Source organism: Aspergillus viridinutans, assembly GCF_018404265.1.
Source record: "Aspergillus viridinutans IFM 47045 DNA, scaffold_2, whole genome shotgun sequence".
Classification (NCBI taxonomy): domain Eukaryota; kingdom Fungi; phylum Ascomycota; class Eurotiomycetes; order Eurotiales; family Aspergillaceae; genus Aspergillus; species Aspergillus viridinutans.
The window spans coordinates 227,809-247,838 of record NW_025091218.1 but is presented as its reverse complement, the minus strand read 5'-3'; the positions used below and the strand labels follow the sequence as shown (position 1 = coordinate 247,838).

Here is a 20,030-nt window from a genome sequence, read left to right as displayed (position 1 = left end):
GAAAATTCATCATCAATACAGTAACACAAGTTCGTGGACTAAGATGGGATTTGTCTAGCCTCCTGCACTGTTGCATACGCAATATCATACGATCAGGATGACTGACCCACAATTTCGATCTACGGTAGCATCCTCGCCTTACTCGCCAAGACCAGAACAGCACTGGTCTCCGTTCTCCTGACCAGGGTGTCTGCTGTAGCGCAATCGAGATCGTGCACATCAAGCCATGTGGGTGAAGAATCAGAATGACGGGGTTACTGAGCACCTGATTGTTTGATACTGAAAGTCTATGTCTCTTCATTTTGCCATCACTTTCTGAAGACTTAAACCATCTTGAAGTCTCTTTTGTGAGATGGTATTTGTCGTAATGCATTTCTCTATATTAACGGCCGAGGAGCAACCACCCCACTTGGTTAACACACTAAGGATTCCACCAAGGGAGCTAGGAATCACTTTGATTAACTTGATTATACTTTGCAGTGGCGACGAATCCACAATAATAGCATGGCAGGACGGAAAATTCTGGATAACAGACAAGGTTAAATCGACCTTGAATCGACGGTACCCTCTCGCATATTTGAAGACACTCCCGGCCCCGAAGCCGAATACTTAGACTAGATTGCAGGATTTAATTCCGTCGCTAGCTTGCCCCCTTGTCCAGCCTGGTAACGATTCTCTTTTCCTTCTTTTGCTCTTTCCTCGGCCCCCATAGCTGTACCCTTCCGTTGGTCCATTTATTCCTTTGAGAGGGTTCACAGTGACCGCCTGAGCCTTGTGAAGATGCATAACAAAGCCTCAGCGGTAGAAGCAATTCAGATGGACGATCACGGTCCAATGGACCATAACGGCCTAAGAGAAGCCGGAACCGCGTCCGACGACACTGATATGCAACGGATGGGAAAAGTCCAACAGCTCAAGGTGACTGCTCGGCCATAATCTAGTACGGTGCTGTCTAACGTCTTTTGAAAGAGAAACTTGCGACCCTTGGCCGCATTGAGCTTTGCATCAGTTCTTCAAGCAACATGGGAGTTTATCCTTATGTGAGTTGTCTCCGATTCAACGACGGAGGGCATTTTGACAGAGGTTGCGGTTACAGCTCGAACTCTCAGGGCCTGGAGAACGGAGGCCTGGCGGGTATGTTCTGGTCATATGTCTGGACGTTTGTCGGATTTGGCTTCATCATCGCTTCGCTGTCGGAAATGGCGTCTATGTATGACACCTCTAATTTGGTCTGCTGTCAATAACCCTGACTTGCTGCATCGTTAGGGCACCAACCTCGGGTGGGCAGTACCATTGGGTCTCTGAGTTTGCATCTCCTAGATACCAAAAGTTCCTCAGCTATATTACGGGTAGGCTCCGCCTTGCCCGCATTAAAGCCAGCGCGCTCTGATTTGATTGTGTTTCTGCAATGTAGGTTGGATGTCTGTATTAGCGTGGCAAGCCGGATCCGCCTCGGGATCCTTTCTCACCGGCACCATTATCCAGGGTCTAACCAGCGTTCGCAATCCTGAGTATGTGGCGGAGAACTGGCAGGGCACGCTGTTTGTCTTTGCGATGATCCTGGTGATCTACGTGTTCAATGTGTATGCGGCCAATGTGATGCCCCTCCTGAATAATCTCCTCATGATACTGCATATTCTGTCCTGGGCGGTGGTGGTCATTGTCCTCTGGGCCATGGCTCCCCATCAATCGGCCAAGACTGTCTTTATCACCGGATGGACAAATCTGGGAGGATGGTCTAGCATGGGATTGAGCGTCATGATCGGACAAATCTCCGCAATCTATGGCTCTCTGAGTATGTACCACGTCTCATGATCTCGCCCGAAGATATATCTCTAATAATGCTGTAGGTTCCGACGCTACAGCTCACATGTCTGAAGAGGTCAAAGACGCAGGCCGAAATGTACCTATGGCCATTGCCTGGGGCTATTTTAGCAACGGTATCATGGCAGTCGTACTGCTGATTGCCTACCTCTTCGCCATCCCATCCGTGGAAGATGCGCTGGATGATGCAACTGGCTTTCCCTTTATCTACGTCTTCAAGAACGCTACCTCAACAGCGGGAGTAAACGGTCTGACGGCAATCATTTTACTACCCGTTATCTTCAGCAATATCCTGTTCAACGCCTCAACGTCCCGCCAAACCTTTGCTTTCGCTCGCGATAAGGGGCTCCCGTTCGCCTCCTGGATCGCCAAGGTTGACCCAAAGCGCAAGATCCCCGTGAACGCAATCGCCCTGTCCTGCCTCATCAGCTGTCTCCTCTCCCTCATCAACATTGGATCATTAACAGCATTCAACGCAATCATTTCCCTCAACGTGGCAGCTCTGATGTACACCTACATCGTCTCCATCAGCTGCGTGATCTACCGCAAGATCCGACATCCCGAGACTCTCCCGCCCTGTCAGTGGAATATGGGACGATGGGGGTTAGCCGTGAACATCATCGGGCTGCTCTACTGCTGTTTTGCGCTTTTCTGGTCCCTGTGGCCTAGTGAGACGTCCGTGACTCTGGACAACTTTAACTGGAGCGTGGTGATTTTCGGAGGCGTCTTTACCATCAGTCTCGTCATGTACCTCGTCAAGGGGCGGAAGGAGTATTCTGGGCCCGTGGTGATTGTGAAGCCGCAGCAGTAGGTCTTTGGTATTCGAGTATGCCAGTATTCGATATCCTAATATAAATGCTGTTTGATACTCGTGGAGACAGTTGCACTTGTGCGAACGTCTATTACAGCTGAGTTAATTCAACACCAAGGGGGGCAGAAGACACCTATCGTAGAACAGGGGGAATCCCCGCGCACTACATCGTGCGTAATCTAATGGACCTTGATTGACAAGCGTTCAAGCGGACATCCATTCAACATGGTGTGAGTGGAAACATGCCGTCTAAGTTCCCGTCCAGCGGCGTTCCTGTCCATCAGAGAATGAACAAACCGTCCATGGGCTTATCTATAGGTGAGCTGAGTGAGATGTCTAATGCACTGAAATTTATCATGTGGAATTCTGTTCCTTTGCCTGGAGAGCATTCTTACTGCTAGAGCTTACTCATTCCTTGTCTATAATAATTGCTATGTACTGCAACTATATCATTGTGTGCCTGTAAACCTTGTGGCACATTGTGCTTAGAGTTATATAACTGAACTGCTAAAATCAAATCCAACCCTCACTGAACTCACAGCAGTGAGGGTTCAGTTCCTAGCCTAGGGAATTACACTGGTTTTTGGTTTCCCTAGGGTGAAACTGATTTGAGTAACGAGTTTAGTTAAAACCATTAGTTATAGTTTTTGAGGATTTATTAGATAATCCTAACTAGGTTATCTAAAACCTAGCTAGGTTCTATATAAAAGCCTAGAACCTAACTTAGAAAGTTAGAATACCCCCCTTAAGCCTAAAGCCCAGCCTAAGTTAGGTTTAATATATACTTTAATTAGGTTACCCAGAACTCCTGCCTAAGTTTATTCCTGTGTTAGGTATAGGAGGGAGAAATTATATTAATTCACTTAGAAAAGTCTGATAGCACTAGTTCTATGCAATTCATACTATATTGGAATATTCGTCGTCGCAAGGGACGTGGAGCCTTCGAAGAGTGCGAGGGTAGGGGTAGGCCAGCGGCCGCCCCGTCCATGTCCCGCCAACTTCGATGGATTGCAGTTAGAGTTGCATTTGGTGCGAGTTCGGGTTTAACCTTAGTTGGCACCGAACCGCTGCGATTTCGGGTCGAAAATTTAGAAACCGCGACCAAATCGAACCCGGTGCGATTTGGTTGCAGATTCACCGCAAAAACCCGCTGCTAGGCCTAGCTAGGCCTAGCTAGGCCAATCATAACTAACCATGGTTAGATTTGGTTCAGTTTCGGTTTGGTTAAACCACAAATTTTAACCATTTTGCCTTCCCCCTAAAGCCCCCTTCAGGGACCCCCTCTAAGGCCCCCTATTAAGCATGCTTATATAAAATCATTATTTTTATATGAAATATATGGTAATTATTATCATACTAATCTAGATCTAAAATATCGATTCAATATCTATAGGTTTGAATGGGTGGTGGTTAAAAATCATTTAAAAGGTATAATAGTTATTAGACCTTGGTGCCCTTATATATAGATCTCCGCACTACTTTCATACCAACCTATAGCAGAGATGATTATTCCCTTATATCTCAGCAACCACTAGGTATTTTTTAATGATTTTGATATCATTAAAAAGTCTATAGAACTCAGTGATTTCTAGGTAAAATGGTGTGGGTTAGTTAAACCTAATAGTTAAACCCTCAAAAACTGTAACCAATGCTTTAGGCCTGGGGTAGGGAACCCAAACCCAAAGCAATTTCCTAGGCTTGCCCCCCCCCCGGCTGCGAGTTCAGTGAGGGTTGGATTCGATTTTTGCGGTTCGATTATGCCACTCTAATTCCAGTCTTCTTTTATATTTCGACCTAAGCTATGAAGGAATGTAAGGTCTAACTAGCTATGTGCAACCGATGACGACTACCAAATATCACTGCACACCTAATAGACTCCTTCGGAGTTATATCACAATATTATCTATAAGAAGAAGAATTAATAGTTAGTTAAGCTCCTAGATAAGTAGAAATTCCATTCTTATAAAAAGTAAGGATTGTTAGGTGGATATAATAAGTAATAACTTTTAGGTGTAAAAGGAGGTGGTATAGACTATATACTAACATACTAAGCCTTAGCTATGTGCTTTCTCTGAATAGGAATGCTATACACCATCACTAAAGACTACAGAGTAGTCACTAATGAAATACTGTGTGGCATGGGCTCAGCCATAAAAGTCCCTATGTGGGCCACCCGCCCTAAACACTGAGGCTGACGGCACCTATGGTAAGGAAAACAAGATGTCTAGTACCTATTTAAACATGTTGGTTCCTTGCGAGGAGAAGACGGAATGCTGATTTTTTCAGGCATTCAGGTAACGGACCTGCCAACAAATGTATACAACGGGCACCCTTGCGGCAACAACGCCACCAAGCAGAATATGTGTCTTCTGTCGGTGATCCGGTAGATAATGGAAATGCATCGAATGGCTTCAAACTCCAGTATGTGCGTCGGGACATATGTGCGGGCTCATGCGGTTGAGACTTCCGGGTTACTCTGGTCTCCGGACATGATGAGAGCCCGTGGCTGCACGGATGCGTGTTGATCCACACAGCGTCTGGAAACTCTTTCGAGCGAGGTCGTCGACCTAGAGTCAAAACAATGAGATTACCTCCCGGGCTTTCACGAAGAGTGGCAGGTTTTTCTATGTCCAATATTTGGTCGTTGACACTCCCGCCTTGTTAATTGGTATTGTTGACGTTATGCCTTTGGCTCATTGGACGCCGATGACGGATTCTTCTAGGCTTTGCTGTCCCACGCCACCCTTTTAGGGGTAATTGTGAAGTCTTTCGGTGAGGACTACCTTCCGCAGGTAAGGAACTTCAAGCTGCTGTACCCGATTTTGTCTAACAAGAATAGGTGATGAGACATGATTGAGGGATTGCTTACTACTCCCGATTCAGCCCATCATATGCCAAGCTAGTTGACAGCACACTGTATTCGCGCAAAAAATAGTAGCATACATAAAATGATGTTATAAGGAAGAGAAAGATAAGATACAAAGACCAACATCTCAGTAGCAGTCAATGTCAAAGTGCCAGCCCAGGGTCTCGCCAAGTATGGAACAGCAAGGCTGTTGGATTAGACGGAGGTAATCCCTAGTAGCTGGAACAGAAAGCGCATTTGCTTCTCTAAGCCTACTGGGTCATAAAAGCAGGCTATTTCACACGCAATCGCTTCCAGCCCCGCGCTTCGCTACTGCACAGCAGCGATCTCTTGATGTTGGTTACGCGATTTTCTCCCCAGCCGACTGAACTTAAGCACGGCTAGGAGAGGCCAAGGGTAACATCTCTCCAACAAAGCTAAGATTAGCACCATTCCCATAGCATACTAAGCTAGATAGTATATCTGACCCCCTAGAAACTAGACATACCTAAGTCTCTTAATATAACTCTTAAGATCCATAATTTCTTTCTTATACTAAAGCATTCATTCAGTTCAGTCTCGGGCCACGACTACGCAGCATAACAAACACTACTTAGACTTGTTCAGAATAAGGCTCACCAACAAGTTCAAGGAAAGCTAGACAAAAAAAGCACATGAAGATTAACTGCTCGATAGGACATGTAGGCAGAGGGCGTAACAACATGCAGTCCGCGCAAGGTTCTCTCCAACTAGACCACAAGCTCACTTTGAAGCTAACCGATGGTGGACTCAGCATAGATCGTACCTGTAAGACGTGGGGCCACCGCAACACCATGATAGAGGGCACTTAACCCAACGAGCCTTCCCTCTAGGCTCTCATAGTGGGCTTATACGTAAAATCTGCAATTTTGCTTAGTATCCCTTAACTTTCCATAGGAGTTCCGGAAGCATCATGGAGACAGTCATAGCAATTAAAGACAGGTGTTTGTTCGTAGTACTTTAATGCTCATAAATAGGAAGATACGTAGGATCATGCCTTGGAGGCTTTACCTCGCTAAGGCAGTAGCAGCACGGCCACACGTGATGCATGCATTAGCAGCATTACCCCTCTTCCATTGTCATGATCTTACACGAAATAAGTGCTACCAGAGCCAGAGCAGTATTCCTACTGTCTGATATTGATAGCGTGCGAAAATGGCTTAGAGAAAGACAAGCATTCATTCAACAATACGCCAAAAGCTAGAGAGACTTCTACTGTATCATGCTACTACCATTCCCTCGAGCAAAAACAAAAGGAAACTCTGCAGAATCTTTTGAGCATCAGCCGAACGCTTGCTTTGGGGGAATCCCCAGACGTCTTGGGTGGCAACGACCCAAACGGTTTCCAGTTCTGGGAAAGGTTCACTATGATCGAGATACTCAGCTCTAATATCGACTTACAACTGAAGAAGATCCAACAGGAAAAGAGGAAGAAGGAGGAAGTGAGGGAGAAGAATCGGAAGAATCTTGAAAATACCCTTGAGAAGCTTGAAGTTGTCGTGCGCACCCTTGTACGACAAAATTCCATCCTGAAAGCGGAAAATGCTGTTTGGAACAGGCAGCTTCTGGATGTTGGTCTTCAACCTCGGAATGTGTCTTTCCACGGCGTCCTTAAACGAAGGTTGTGTTCCAAATATCCATATTCCTACAAGGATCTCTCGACTAATGGTCATTTATTTCAAAGCCCTGCGAACCCGTTGAACCCCCCTTCGGAACAACAGGACGATACAGGCCCAAACCTTCCGAGTCATCCGCGGTTGAGTGCATCCCAGTTGAAATTTCGCATGACGGGCCACGAAAGCCGGACCAAGGGGAGCAAAACTGTTCATAGTCCTGATCAACTTACAGCCGTCCCTGAAGGTCCAGACAGCCCTTCATCGAATACAAGCCTTTGCGCAACAAAGGGCGGTCTAAACGATATCATAAGTACCAGACCTGAAATCATACGTTTCCCCAGCCCCAACCACAAATAGGACTGGGTCGTGCCCAGCATTTGCGTATACCTTTAGTGACAATCTTGTGATAACCCCTAACGCACTATACAATCCCAACATTCGAAACACAAATTCGTCTCCCGAATCAAGAAGCGTGAGCGCTTACTCGGGGAGCCATACTGTCACTGTCTCGATATCACAGGATTACCCAGCCATCGTTCAGAGACTTTCTGGGAATAATATCATTTATCCAGCGACAGAGTCCTATCCCATAGGGTTCTCCCCTGACAACGAAAACGGTGAACTCCGACTGCCACTGCCTCTGACTCTCGAAGAGATTTTCAGCGGGATTACGAAAGAAGTGCACTTTTCCAAAATTGTTGGACGCGACAAGAATGGAGACTTGAAAAAACGTCAGGTAACCATGAAAGTCACTGTCAATCCAGGCGCTCCCAGCGGGCAGAAGCTTCGGTATAAAAATGCTGGGAATATTACCCGCAACGGGTCTCAAGACGCATGCTTTATCGTATATGAGGTATGAGACACCCCTAGTGTTCCCGCTATCTCGTTTAGATTTATCAATGCTTACCAAGGCTAACTTTTGAACGTGTCATCGTAAACAGATCGAACACCCTGTTTATAAGCGGCACCAATCGAACCTTATAATGTTTCATAAAGCGTCTGTCTTGTTAGAGCGTGATCTGATCACGTTCACAGGCATTGATGGTGCTCGGCGATCCGTAAGATTCAGATCCTGGGGTCTCTACTATTCAGTGCGTGGAATGGGGTTGCCCATACAATGCCGGGAGAAAGCTGAAAGAAGAGGGGACATAATACTGTATTCTGAGAGAGACATTGACGGAGGTGGCTAATGTAAAGGGCCTCGGCTCAGTGTGATATGCTATATTATGCCATGCTTATGCTTTGCCTCTCCCGTCGGCGGCCTGGCATGTGTGGAAAGGAGAGTCGGCCACTGTCTCCCAGTCGGGTTTCTGGACTCATGATAAATTCGTGTGCAAGCCATGGCTATGAGCGATCACAGACAGTGGTTTAGATACACGATTAGCGCGAAATCAAAATTTTGCGGACGCGTAGAGTTTAGAGTTCTATATTCAAACGCTTATAGTTGCAGCTTGTCAACAAGAGTCAGGTTGACCGCTGAAGATTTCTTCAACACGTTGTAGGAGATGTAGTCCATTCAGGTATTGTAGTTGAGACAGTTACACATACAGTATGAAGAGTAGTCCTTGATACAGGTGCCAGCCTTGAAATGGGTCAACTAGCTTAAAAGACGGGGTGGTAGAAGGGGAAATTTTTGTTGCCGCTTACACAATTTCCCCTTGACCTGCAACGGATGCAAAGGCTGGGGACGTCCCGTATGAGCAGCAATGTATGCCCGAAGGACGTTGGTGAGGATGGCTTCCATCAAGGCGGCCAGGTCGACGACGCACATTAGATTGCGCGAATCCGCCCCCAGTGTCTGTACATGGGCGGCCATCATCTCATTTGAGCGAGCGAGACAAGTGACAGGGAGAGTGGCGAGCTGGCCGATTAGGCGATAGCAATCTTTAGAAGATCAAGGTCGCGACATAACGTAGTAGAAAGCCTCTATGAAAGCCGCAGGAGTATACTGGTATAAGCCAGTAAAAAGGATGACTTGGAAAGAGGAATATTGCAGACTGAATCCTGGCGGTTGCAGTCATTAAAAGGAACATATCTGAAAATAAATAAAATTGGGCCTATAGGAGTTCTGTGGAAGGTGAAATATATATAAAAATTGTGGCCTATCTGGAACAGCTTGGCTTCCTTTCTATCAAAATATTACACCACTAGGCCACAAGGGTGTCCGGACTATATCCCAGTCAGGATTAGGGTCTCATATCTGTAATCATAGTGGTATTCTATTTCTAACACTTTCAGACTCTAAGATTGCTCAGGGTGCTACCATCTTTTTAGGGCTAGCCTTTGGAGGATAGGAGCGTACCGACCAACGCCTTGTAGCCGGTGAGGACGTTGACCCGGTCTTCAGCGCTAGATATTGTGTTCTGAGAAGGGTCTGATTGTATAGGGTGTGATGTTGGTTCACACGGATATTTAGAACTGCTGATAGTTGCTGCGTATATTTTCCTTTTTGGCTAGTATACACTCCCTACAACTGAAGTCACCGCCGTGCCAACACGCAAGTTGGGGTTTATCCGGTCGTGGAGCTAGTTTCTATAAACAAAACGCGGAGGATAAAGTCAATGATGAGATTGACCCCACAAAATTCGGTTATCATAACGTCAATTAGTTCTCATCGGGTGACCGATGGTCAAGTTCTTAGGTAGCTTCTAGCCGGATCGAGAGGCATATTTGAAGAACTAGGATCCCTTGTGCGATAGTAATGATGACCTAACTAACCTCCGTGAATAGACTCTCGGTATGCCGAGTAGTCATCTGGTCCTCAGGCACACGGCATGGAGAAACTTCTATCTCCAACCGATGAAGACTCGGCTCTGTTCTTTTCCTAGGCTATACATGCGGCCTAGATCCATTCCAAAAACTCATGATTCCTCCATCCTCAGTGCGCCACATTGGGAATTCAAACACCGACATCCTAGTCTAAGTGGAGGTAAAATGTAAGTGGGGGTAACAGTTGGAACTTAGGCCTCTAGGACACGGATCGGCTATCCTCCGAATATTATTTCGGGATTTGATGACTCTGGTGTTGCCGTGGGATGGGGATTGACGGGTGGGATTACTGTGGCTAGGTAACGTCATGATGAGGTTATTCCGCAGCATCATCTGTCATCCAATAATCATGAGGGGATGGTTTCTCCACAAATATTCAGCCTGTGGTCAAAGTGATCAACACTATGATTAATACATAATGGTGAATCCTATCAAGGGGTAGGACCAAAGGATACATCAATGCCGCTTCAGGAACCTTGGAAGCATGCGGTACCTGTCTTTATCTGATTCGAGCCAGCATCAAGGCGATCCCTCAGCCTTACAGGTTTCAGGTCTCGCTTTGAATTTACAGGAATCTTCTAGGCGACAGAAGTGTCAAGATTTGCTAAAAATAACCCAATCAGTGATATCGTGGCTGATCTCCATCGTTGATGATTCACTGTGGTTGATATAGATTACGTCATTTACCGCAGGATCGATGGTCAACACCAAGGCTGCGTGTCCGTCAACTTGCTTGGCGGACGATTCATCCTGACGACAGAGTTTTAAACTTCCAGTGATCTTGCTCTTGTACTTATACTGCACGGAGTTGGTTTAAAGGTAAATAATTCTGGCGCACCCAACCAACCCATCAGCAACCAACAACATAGTCATGGCGTCTGAAGAACAGAAAAAGCGCGGCTTGATCATAGTCTCCAACCGTCTACCGCTGTCGCTCAAGAAGGTCGATGGAGGTTTCGAGTCCAGTCTCTCCAGCGGCGGACTGGTGACTGCGCTGTCCGGCTTGACCAACTCCACCACGTTCAAATGGTTCGGCTGGCCAGGAGTCAACATTCCCGATCCAGAAGAGCAGAAGGAGGCAGAGAAATCTCTGGAAGATAAAGGCGCAAAAGGTATCTTTCTGGAGGAGAAGCTAGGACATGCTCATTATAATGGATTCTCGAGTACGATCACCGACCCTAGCTGGCAGAACCGAGCTGACGTGATCTAGACTCTATTTTGTGGCCAATCCTCCACTATCAGTCTGGTGTTGACTTTAACGAGGATTTCTGGAAGGCCTACCAGCGCGTCAATGAGATCTTTGCTGATACGGTCGCCAATGAAGCCCAAGACGGCGATCTAATCTGGGTGCATGACTACCATCTGCTGCTTCTGCCAGAGCTCCTTCGCGAGCGTCTCAAGAGCCAAGGGAAGAAGTGCCCGATTGGGTTCACGCTGCACACTCCCTTCCCGGCAGGAGACTTCTGGCGCTCCCTGCCGGTCGAGAAGGAGCTGCTCAAGGGTGTTCTTGCTTGCGACGTGATTGGATTTCATACCGAAGAGTACAAGCGGAATTTTACCGATGCTTGCGAACATAGCCTGTAGGTACCACTCTTTCTATCTGGAAGGGTCGCGCTGACGGTGGACAGGGGCGCTCGCACTACCGACAGCAATGAAATCCAATTCGGGGATCACCGTGCTCATGTTGGTGTATTCGTGGTTGGCATTGATCCTCAGAAGTTTGACGATGCGTTGAAAGACGAAGCGACCGTCAAACGTATCCAGGAATTGGACGAGGAGTACAAGGACAAGATTGTCATTATCGGCGTGGACCGGCTGGACTACACCAAGGGCCTGGTGCAGAAGCTCCAGGGATTCGAGGAGTTCCTCAAGGAGAACCCGGAGCTAGCGAAGAAGGTTGTCTTGATCCAGGTTGCGGTTCCCAGTCGCGAGGACGTCAAGGAGTACCAGGAACTCGAAAAGGAGATTTCGACCCTCGTCGGGAAGATCTGTGGAACTTATGGTAAGTTTTATCAGTCTGTTTGCAATAGCTCCAGCTGACCGTCCAGCCACCCCGGAGGGCGTACCACTGATCTACATCCACCGTTCCGTCTCCTTCCCCGAGCTGACAGCGCTATACTGCGTCGCCAAGGCCTGTCTCATCACCTCGCGGCGGGACGGAATGAACCTCGTGGCCTCGGAGTACGTCGCCTGCCAGGATAATCGATGGGGAGTGCTGGTGCTCTCGGAACTGGCGGGCGCAGCGTCTTTTATGGGCCATGGCAGCGTCGCCTTCCATCCATCCAGCACGCGCGAGCTCGCCAATGCCATCCACCAGGCGGTCACCATGGACCTGGAGGAGAAGAAGCGGCGGTACAAAGAGCTGAGCGAGTTCGTCACGACTCATACGAGGTAGGTCGATCTCCGGCTGTAGAGGTACATGACTGACAAAAGCAGTGCCAAATGGGGCGAGACCTTTGTGGATACTCTGGCAAAGCATTCGCCGGCTTGAACAGTGTCTGGCTGGTTCTAATGCCTTACGAGTTATGATTTGACATAATGTATCTCGGTCGACTTGTTACGTTCAACTGTGTTCACGAACGGCGTTTGCACGATTTTGTTTCCACTGATTATTCAAATAATTACTTTAATGGAACGATACACTGTCGCAACTTCTCACCAATCCTTGTAAGGTGTAGAACTAGATATCGGATACATCACCTCAAGACCTTAAATACTCGACTCCATGGCAAATTAACCAATCAATCAAAGGGAAATATTGGGAACCCAGAGCTGAAAGACTTTTTTTCAGATACCTTAATTTATGTGTGTGTGGTTTATGTTTGAGATGGCATAGATATCCATAGAACAATGCGGCACGGGCAAGAAATAAGCAATATCCACCATTATCTCATTCTGCAGAACAGACCAGTTACCTGTCATATGAGACAAGTTCTGTATGAAATCCTGCTACAGCAACATCTAATCTTGGCGTGCTCTGATATCATCATGACGATCATCTCAGTCAACTATAATATAACCAACAGACTCACTCGAGTACATCTAGTATAGCAAAAGCATACCAATTCCATCAAACCAATTAGCAGTAATAATAATCTAATACACAATGCAGTCCGTCCTCCAACCCGTAATCGGTCCCAAAAAGGAGATCCACGATCTCACAGGGCGAGTCGCCCTAGTGACCGGCGGAGCCCTGGGCATCGGGTAAGTCTAATCAACCCTTACTGTCAGTATATTCCCACTAAAGCAGTACAGGTATGAAATCTCCCGCGCGTTAGTCCTCAACGGCGCGCGTGTCATCATGGTCAACCGCAAAGAAGAACAGGGCCAGTCCGCCATCGACAAGATCAAAGAGGAGGCCGGCGCCGACGCAGAAATCGAATGGATCCCCTGCGACATGGGCAATCTGAACGAAATCAGGGAGGTGTTTTCGGGGATCCGGAGCGGGAGAGCAGACTTGACCTTGTACGTCGCGCACGTTTTCTTACTGTGAATGCAATGCATGCTAATGAACAGCTCATCCTCTCCGCGGGCATCAATGCAAACCAATACGGCGAGACGATTGATGCGCTAGACCGGCACTTCGAGGTGAATTTCCTCGGCCAGTTCTACGTCGTCAACCAGCTTTGGCCTCTGCTGCGCAAGACGGCCCGGATGCCTGGTACGCCGCCGCCGCGGGTGGTCTTCGAGTCGTCCGAGCAGCACCGCAATGCGCCCAAGGTGGTGCATTTCGGGTCTGTGGAGGAGATCAACAACCCCGAGATTGGCAGCACGGAGGTCTACGGCCGGACGAAGCTGGCGATCATCCTGGGGGTCAAGTATGGGCTTGTGGAGCGGGTGATCAAGCCGAACAAGGATAATATCTATGCGCTTTCGGTGCATCCTGGCGCGGTGCGTCAGTTCCCTTTGTTTGTCGGGTGTATAGCTAATTTTTAGTCAAGGTCAACACGGCGATGCAGCAGCAGTGGAAAGACGCGTACCCCGGTTTACTTGGCAAGCTGCTCACGACTGCGATGCTGGCTGTCGGCCGGAACGTCGAGCAGGGCTCGTACAGTGCGTTGTATGCGGCGACGAGTCCGGAGATCGAGCAGAGAGGATGGAACGGGTACTATTTTAGTGATGTGGCACAGCCTGGGAAGGAGTCGGCGCAGGCGTCGGATCCGATGCTGGGGGCTGCGCTGTGGGATTTGAGTCATCGGCTCATTAAGGAGAAGGTTGGGGAGGATGGGTTGGTGGATTGGAATGCTTAATTGCAGTCCTGTATAGATGCCCGTCATTCAATAAACACGTCTTAGAGGTAATCGACTAGCTACGCTGTATCCTCTCCCCGCGTATCCTTTCTCTCGCAAGCTGCTCCCTCTTGATCCTCTCCCGCCGACACTGAGAGATGGCCGCAAACATATTAAACACATAAATCCCACTGAACAGCGTGCCCAGCACGCCCAGAAAGACCGCCACCATAACAATCGACAGAATCACAAATCCATACGTCGTGTCCTGGAAGGCCGCATTGCCAGTCAACCGCGGCACACCCGCCGCGACCTGCATGGCCGAGAGCACCAGGGAGAAGACCGCGAAGATCATCAACATCCAGGCGAAGTTGCGCTCGTAAAACACCACGTACCGGTTATACCCGTACACATAGCCGCGGATGAAATGCGATAGGAAGAACCGCACACGGTAGATGGTGTTGATGCGGCCCAGCCGCAGCTCCCCGAACTGGTAGCGTTTGTTGACTGTGTCCAGTGCGTTGACGTCGACGTGCGCGTAGAACTCGGTGATGAAGGCTTTCCACCACGGCCAGGTGAGGTCTTTGGGGATGAGGCTGTGGTCGTGCGCGAGCTGCAGGTCCAGCGGGGTGCAGATCAGCCACATGTACGAGAGGAAGAGCCCGGTGGCGGACTCGTGCAGCGTCCGCGAGGAGCAGAGGTGTCGCGTCCAGAAGTCGTGGTTGAGGATGTACTCTGGGAGGGGTTTGACGAGCAGCATGGTGGAGAATTTCAGGAGATGCAGGTCCGCGCGCTCGGTTGGGATGATCTCGAAGCCCATCATTTTCTGGCGCTGGAGGGGCCGGCCGTTCATCGGTCGGCCGGCCATCCAAAGAAGATTGTGGATGATGTTGACTCGTGAGAGATCCAGATCCGTGCTGAGGAACGTTTGGATGTCGTCTTGCACGAGAAAGACGTGGTGGTCTGCTGCGCGAGAGATTGTTGGTAGCGTCAGCAGGACATCTTGACTGCGGTCGGTGGTTTCAGTGACACTGCCATCTTTAGGCTGAGGATCTTCTCTTTGAGTCTCTTGCTTTCTGGAATCATGCAGAGACCGCGAGAAGGGAGGTTGTAGTTGAGTCTGTCCATGTTAGAAGGGGCCATATTAGAGTGAGGAGTCGTACCTTTTCAGCTTCAGCCACTTCAGCCATCGAACTTGTTTCCCTGGAAAAAGACAAACAGGACAACAAACGGCTGTCAAGTTAAGAAGATGCGAGGCATTTATGTCTAATGTTTGCGTTGTACAGATGAATCAGAGCGTGATGACGGAAAGAGGCATTGGTCGCTGTGATGCGGCTGACACGAGGCTGGGTGGCTGGGAAATGCTAAATCAGCTGGACAATTGCCTAGGTACACTGGACAAAACAATGAATTAATTGGACAGCAAATAAACTAGAATTAATGTTTGAGATTGTTTCATATATTGAAAATGCTATGCCAGTCTAATGTACAAAATGGAAACCATTTGCTATCACAGACGCCATCCAAGCATATATGCGAAAAGACATCAATACCGACGAGGATGACTATGGTCACTACCACTCCCATCCAACATTTCGACTGTCTGCGACACATCGACCGTCTTCTGGATACCGATCGCTGTATCGCGCGACTCGCCGTCCACGGCGCCCGCGTACGAGATCAAATGGCTCTGGTCGCACCCAGTCGGATCCACGTAGGTTTCGCCCTTTGAAAGCCCCATGGAGAAACGCTTGTTGTTGGCCGGCTTCACATGTCCGAGTTGCATGGATGAGTCCTGTTCGGGGTATCTGTTGGAGCTGTAGCCGGTCTTGCGCACTTTCTTGAGGAGGATGTTGATGCTCGGTAGACAGGCGCAGATGAGGCCGACGCCTCCTTCGGCGTTCCTGCGGGAGTTAGACGGGTCATAACCAGAAAGACGGATAAACATACCCAGACATAATGATGCAGGTGAAGAAGATGGTCATGTCTGTTGTTTTGCCGTCGCGCAGCACGAGAATCAGCCGGTAGATACTAAACGCCGTAGCCAGGCCTCCTGCCGACAGAATCCCTATCACCCGGAGTTTCTTGTTGCGTGACATCTGCAGCGACCAGGTCAACGGCAGCGGCAGAACGAGGATGGTCAAGTCGCTGACGACACTGATGACCGAGTCGGCCAGGAGAGCAGCGCTCTGGTCGAGACAGTGCCGCCCCGGGGTGCCCTCCCAGTAGGACGGAATGGGATCGCACATGCGGATCTTGACGATTTCGGCAATGATGTAGTAGATGCACAGGCAGCCGAGGAAGACGTAGATGAAGATGATCTTACTTCGGTACGGGGCGAAAATGCGGATGATGATGGAGAGGAGGGCAATCTTGACGAAGAGCGCCATGGGACAGTAGAGGACGGTGGCGATGTAGCATAATTTATAGTACGCGATGATCATTGCCGAGTCGTGAATGTCGGATTGATGGTATCCGCCGCCATGTTGGCCGACTATCACGGTTAGATGGGTCGAGCGGATACAGAAAGGGTGGCCTACTGATGATGGCGATGGCGCAGTATCCCATGAACAGGGCCTACATGATGTTAGAAGATCTCAATGACACATAGTCAAGCAACTTGCCCATGCGATGAGACATGACCCTAGTGATGTTAGCATTCTTCTGTTGATTACAATCGGCCAGGACGTGCGTACCGTCTTCAAGGAGCGAAACGTGGCGGTACCATATGCGGATGGAGAGCCGCATGGCCACGAAGATGGTGACGATGGGTATACACAGACATTGTGTCACCAGATTGACCGTGTGCAGGACATCCACAGGCTGTTGGACGGCGTCTGCACTCATTGTGTCCGTCAAGTGGGCATGACGGCAGAGGCCAGGAGTACAAAATAAGAATCGGAATCGAAATCAAACGGACCGGAGAAGAACTGAGGTAAAGGAGGCTAAGTCTGGGCGACCCAGTTATCTATATTGGCCCGAATGATCTGCTCAATCTAGGTGTAGCCTGTCTCCATCTGCTGCTGATCCCATCCGAGTCCACTCTGCAGCCGATCCTTCGTTCAAGACTTTGATGGCAGTTTTCCACCGAGGAGGCATGTGATAGGTTGAACTCAGGCCATTGTGAAAAAATTTGCCATTATGCAATTATTATCGCGTATCCTGCTAGTTTCAGCGTACTCCATAGTGGGAAGTGGATGGGGAAATGACACGGTGGGCGTCACGTTCGTTGCAGCCAGATGGATCGTGATAGGGGAATGGGCCAATAGACCAGATGGGCTTGCACAAGGTTCATTTCACTATTCTAGTGCCAGCAGGCGTGACTGCCGAGTATTGGCCCGGGATAGGGAAATGATGAACACCATGGCGGCGGGCTATCCCGCGTGAATCACCATCTGTCTACAGAGTACGGCATATTTTGAGACAGTCCTCGATCTCTGCATTGTCTCAAATCTAGTACTATCATCCCGCAGATCGTCCTCAACAATCATATTGTAGATGCCAATAGTAATAGGCAACAAGAACTCCAAGTAATCGAGATGGAAAAGCACCGAGTTGACAAGCAGCGCCCCTCAGTAGTGCGGAAAAATTTGCCATGATCTGCATCGCACCGTGCCTGGAGGATTCGAGCCGTCTTGCCAGTTGCCACATCATTAGCTCCTCTGGGCTAGAAGAAGATAGGCTCGGGGACCAGTTGGGGGGTCTTTGGTGGACGGACTAGTTCCTTGGTCGAGGTTAGTTGCCAGAGGAATACGAGACAGCCGAAGCTTTTCCGGGTGGAATCATTGGTTCATCTCGAAATATCCCCGTTCCCAGGCCAAATAGTTCAGTCCGATTGGGATAACAGGACGCCCACAATGGGGAACAGAGTTTGACGGTTGCTGTAGCCGGACGTTTTCGAAGTGACAAACTGGAAAGGGATTTATTTCCTTCTGGTTCAAACACAGACTAGTCGAACAGTTGTATTGATCAACAATCGGAATTGTGCTCGTGGGTTGGATATCAAACTCGACAGCAGACGACATGTATGCCGAACTTGATGGTCTCCGTCCATTGACCAGCAAGTCCAATTGATTGGCCTGAAACCTTTATTTTATCAAGGTACCTGTCTCCTCGTGATGTTCAGCAGAGGAATTTAAAAATGGCTGCGGAGCCATGGGTGGAGAGACCAGGACAAGCCCACCCGGTGCTCCATCCGTTCCCATCCCAAACGCTATGGTTGGACAATTCGCTATTTGCTGTCATCCTGTCAACTGGCGTCATTTCCAGCCTACGACGTCCGCGTTTCAGGGGAACCCAGCGAGGGGCACATACTCCATGCTGCTCCCGACTTATGGCCGCTATGTCCTCTGGTGCATCTCCACCATAAATCCTATTATCAATCCTTCAACGAATTCTTCAAACTTCCCTTTCGGATCAGTCCAGGGTTCATTCGCCTTTCGTGGTAAAGCTACACATCATCGAGCCGTCGACCAACCAGCCTCCGCGGAGCCACTGTTTACCATCTGTAGTCACGGTCGTCCAGCAAGTCCGTCCCATTAGAATGACGATCCGCAAGCTCGACGGCGAAGACTCGTTGCTCTTCCAACCCCTGGAGATCGCAAATGGCAGGATTCGCCTCTCTCATCGGGTGGTCCATGCTCCCATGACGCGAAACCGGGGCGTTCCGCTCAATCCTACCAGCACCCCGGAGCAGCCCAATCGTATTTGGTATCCGGGCGATCTCATGGTCCAGTACTATCGCCAGCGCGCCACCCCCGGCGGATTGATCATCTCTGAGGGTGTTCCGCCCTCGTTGGAGGTTTGTACCTTTTTTAGTCTGCCAAAGCACAACTGACCCCCTGACCCTTACAGAGCAATGGCATGCCCGGTGTCCCCGGTCTGTGGACCCCTGAACAGGCCGCCGGCTGGAAGAGGGTTGTCGACGCCGTGCACGAACAAGGCGGGTACATCTACTGCCAGCTGTGGCACGCGGGTCGCGCCACCATCCCACAGATGACCGGCTCGCCTGCTGTCTCGGCCTCCGCGACGGTTTGGGACTCGCCGACGGAATGCTACTCTCATCCCCCCGTGGGATCCACCGAGCCGGTGCGGTACGCGGACCATCCGCCCATCGAGCTCACCATCCCGCATCTGAAGCAGACCATCCGCGATTACTGCAATGCGGCCAAGACAGCCATGGAGATTGGCTTCGATGGCGTCGAGCTGCACGCTGGCAACGGGTATCTGCCCGAGCAGTTTCTGAGCTCCAACGTCAACAAGCGCACGGATGAGTACGGTGGCTCGCCGGAGAAGCGCTGTCGGTTTGTCCTCGAGCTCATGGATGAGTTGACGGCGACGGTGGGCGAGGAGAATCTGGCTATCCGTCTCTCGCCGTTCGGACTGTTCAACCAGGCGCGCGGCGAGCAGCGAGTGGAGACCTGGACCTTTCTGTGCGAATCGCTGAAAAAGGCGCATCCGAATCTGTCGTATGTTAGTTTCATTGAGCCGGTGAGTTCTCCTAGTGCAACCCTTGGTTTGTCACAGCTCTAACCGCGTGCAGCGCTATGAGCAAATCTTCAGCTACGAGGAAAAGGACAACTTCCTCCGTAGCTGGGGTCTTTTGAATGTCGACCTGAGCAGCTTCCGCAAGATTTTTGGAACTACTCCCTTCTTTTCGGCCGGAGGCTGGGACCAGAGCAACTCCTGGGGCGTGCTGGAGGACGGCCGGTATGACGCCCTGCTGTACGGACGCTACTTCACCAGTAACCCGGATCTCGTCGAGCGGTTGAGAAAGGGCATCCCTTTTACGCCGTACGATCGTTCGCGGTTCTACGGTCCATTTGAGGATAATGCCAAATGCTACGTGGATTATCCCCCGGCTACTGCTTCTGCTTAAGCGTGCACAGACGAGATGT

At 49.5% G+C, this 20,030-nt stretch overlaps 6 protein-coding genes across 6 annotated transcripts; 4 read left to right on the top strand and 2 right to left on the bottom strand.

The window, feature by feature from the left end:
- Nucleotides 1–1,022: 1,022 nt before the first annotated feature.
- Aspvir_003669 (uncharacterized protein) lies at nt 1,023–2,635 on the top strand (the record flags this gene model as incomplete). Its single annotated transcript, XM_043266920.1, has 4 exons — nt 1,023–1,210; nt 1,267–1,349; nt 1,415–1,795; nt 1,851–2,635. The coding sequence occupies 4 exons, from the start codon at nt 1,023–1,025 to the stop codon at nt 2,633–2,635; spliced, it is 1,437 nt and encodes a 478-aa protein (XP_043122855.1).
- Nucleotides 2,636–10,775: 8,140 nt separating this feature from the next.
- On the top strand, nt 10,776–12,395 carry Aspvir_003668 (trehalose-6-phosphate synthase; the record flags this gene model as incomplete). Its single annotated transcript, XM_043266919.1, has 5 exons — nt 10,776–11,067; nt 11,115–11,484; nt 11,533–11,906; nt 11,953–12,295; nt 12,341–12,395. 5 exons carry the CDS (start codon nt 10,776–10,778, stop codon nt 12,393–12,395), a joined length of 1,434 nt encoding a protein of 477 aa, XP_043122854.1.
- Nucleotides 12,396–13,010: 615 nt separating this feature from the next.
- Aspvir_003667 (short chain dehydrogenase/reductase family protein) lies at nt 13,011–14,154 on the top strand (the record flags this gene model as incomplete). The annotated part of the gene is made up of 4 exons (XM_043266918.1): nt 13,011–13,108; nt 13,160–13,373; nt 13,421–13,795; nt 13,846–14,154. 4 exons carry the CDS (start codon nt 13,011–13,013, stop codon nt 14,152–14,154), a joined length of 996 nt encoding a protein of 331 aa, XP_043122853.1.
- A 55-nt stretch (nt 14,155–14,209) lies between these two features.
- On the bottom strand, nt 14,210–15,323 carry Aspvir_003666 (uncharacterized protein; the record flags this gene model as incomplete). Its single annotated transcript, XM_043266917.1, has 2 exons — nt 14,210–15,253; nt 15,297–15,323. 2 exons carry the CDS (start codon nt 15,321–15,323, stop codon nt 14,210–14,212), a joined length of 1,071 nt encoding a protein of 356 aa, XP_043122852.1.
- Nucleotides 15,324–15,679: 356 nt separating this feature from the next.
- Nucleotides 15,680–16,980, bottom strand: Aspvir_003665 (uncharacterized protein; the record flags this gene model as incomplete). The annotated part of the gene is made up of 3 exons (XM_043266916.1): nt 15,680–16,037; nt 16,084–16,627; nt 16,830–16,980. The coding sequence occupies 3 exons, from the start codon at nt 16,978–16,980 to the stop codon at nt 15,680–15,682; spliced, it is 1,053 nt and encodes a 350-aa protein (XP_043122851.1).
- Nucleotides 16,981–18,676: 1,696 nt separating this feature from the next.
- Nucleotides 18,677–20,011, top strand: Aspvir_003664 (alkene reductase; the record flags this gene model as incomplete). Its single annotated transcript, XM_043266915.1, has 3 exons — nt 18,677–18,934; nt 18,988–19,623; nt 19,676–20,011. 3 exons carry the CDS (start codon nt 18,677–18,679, stop codon nt 20,009–20,011), a joined length of 1,230 nt encoding a protein of 409 aa, XP_043122850.1.
- Nucleotides 20,012–20,030: the final 19 nt, after the last annotated feature.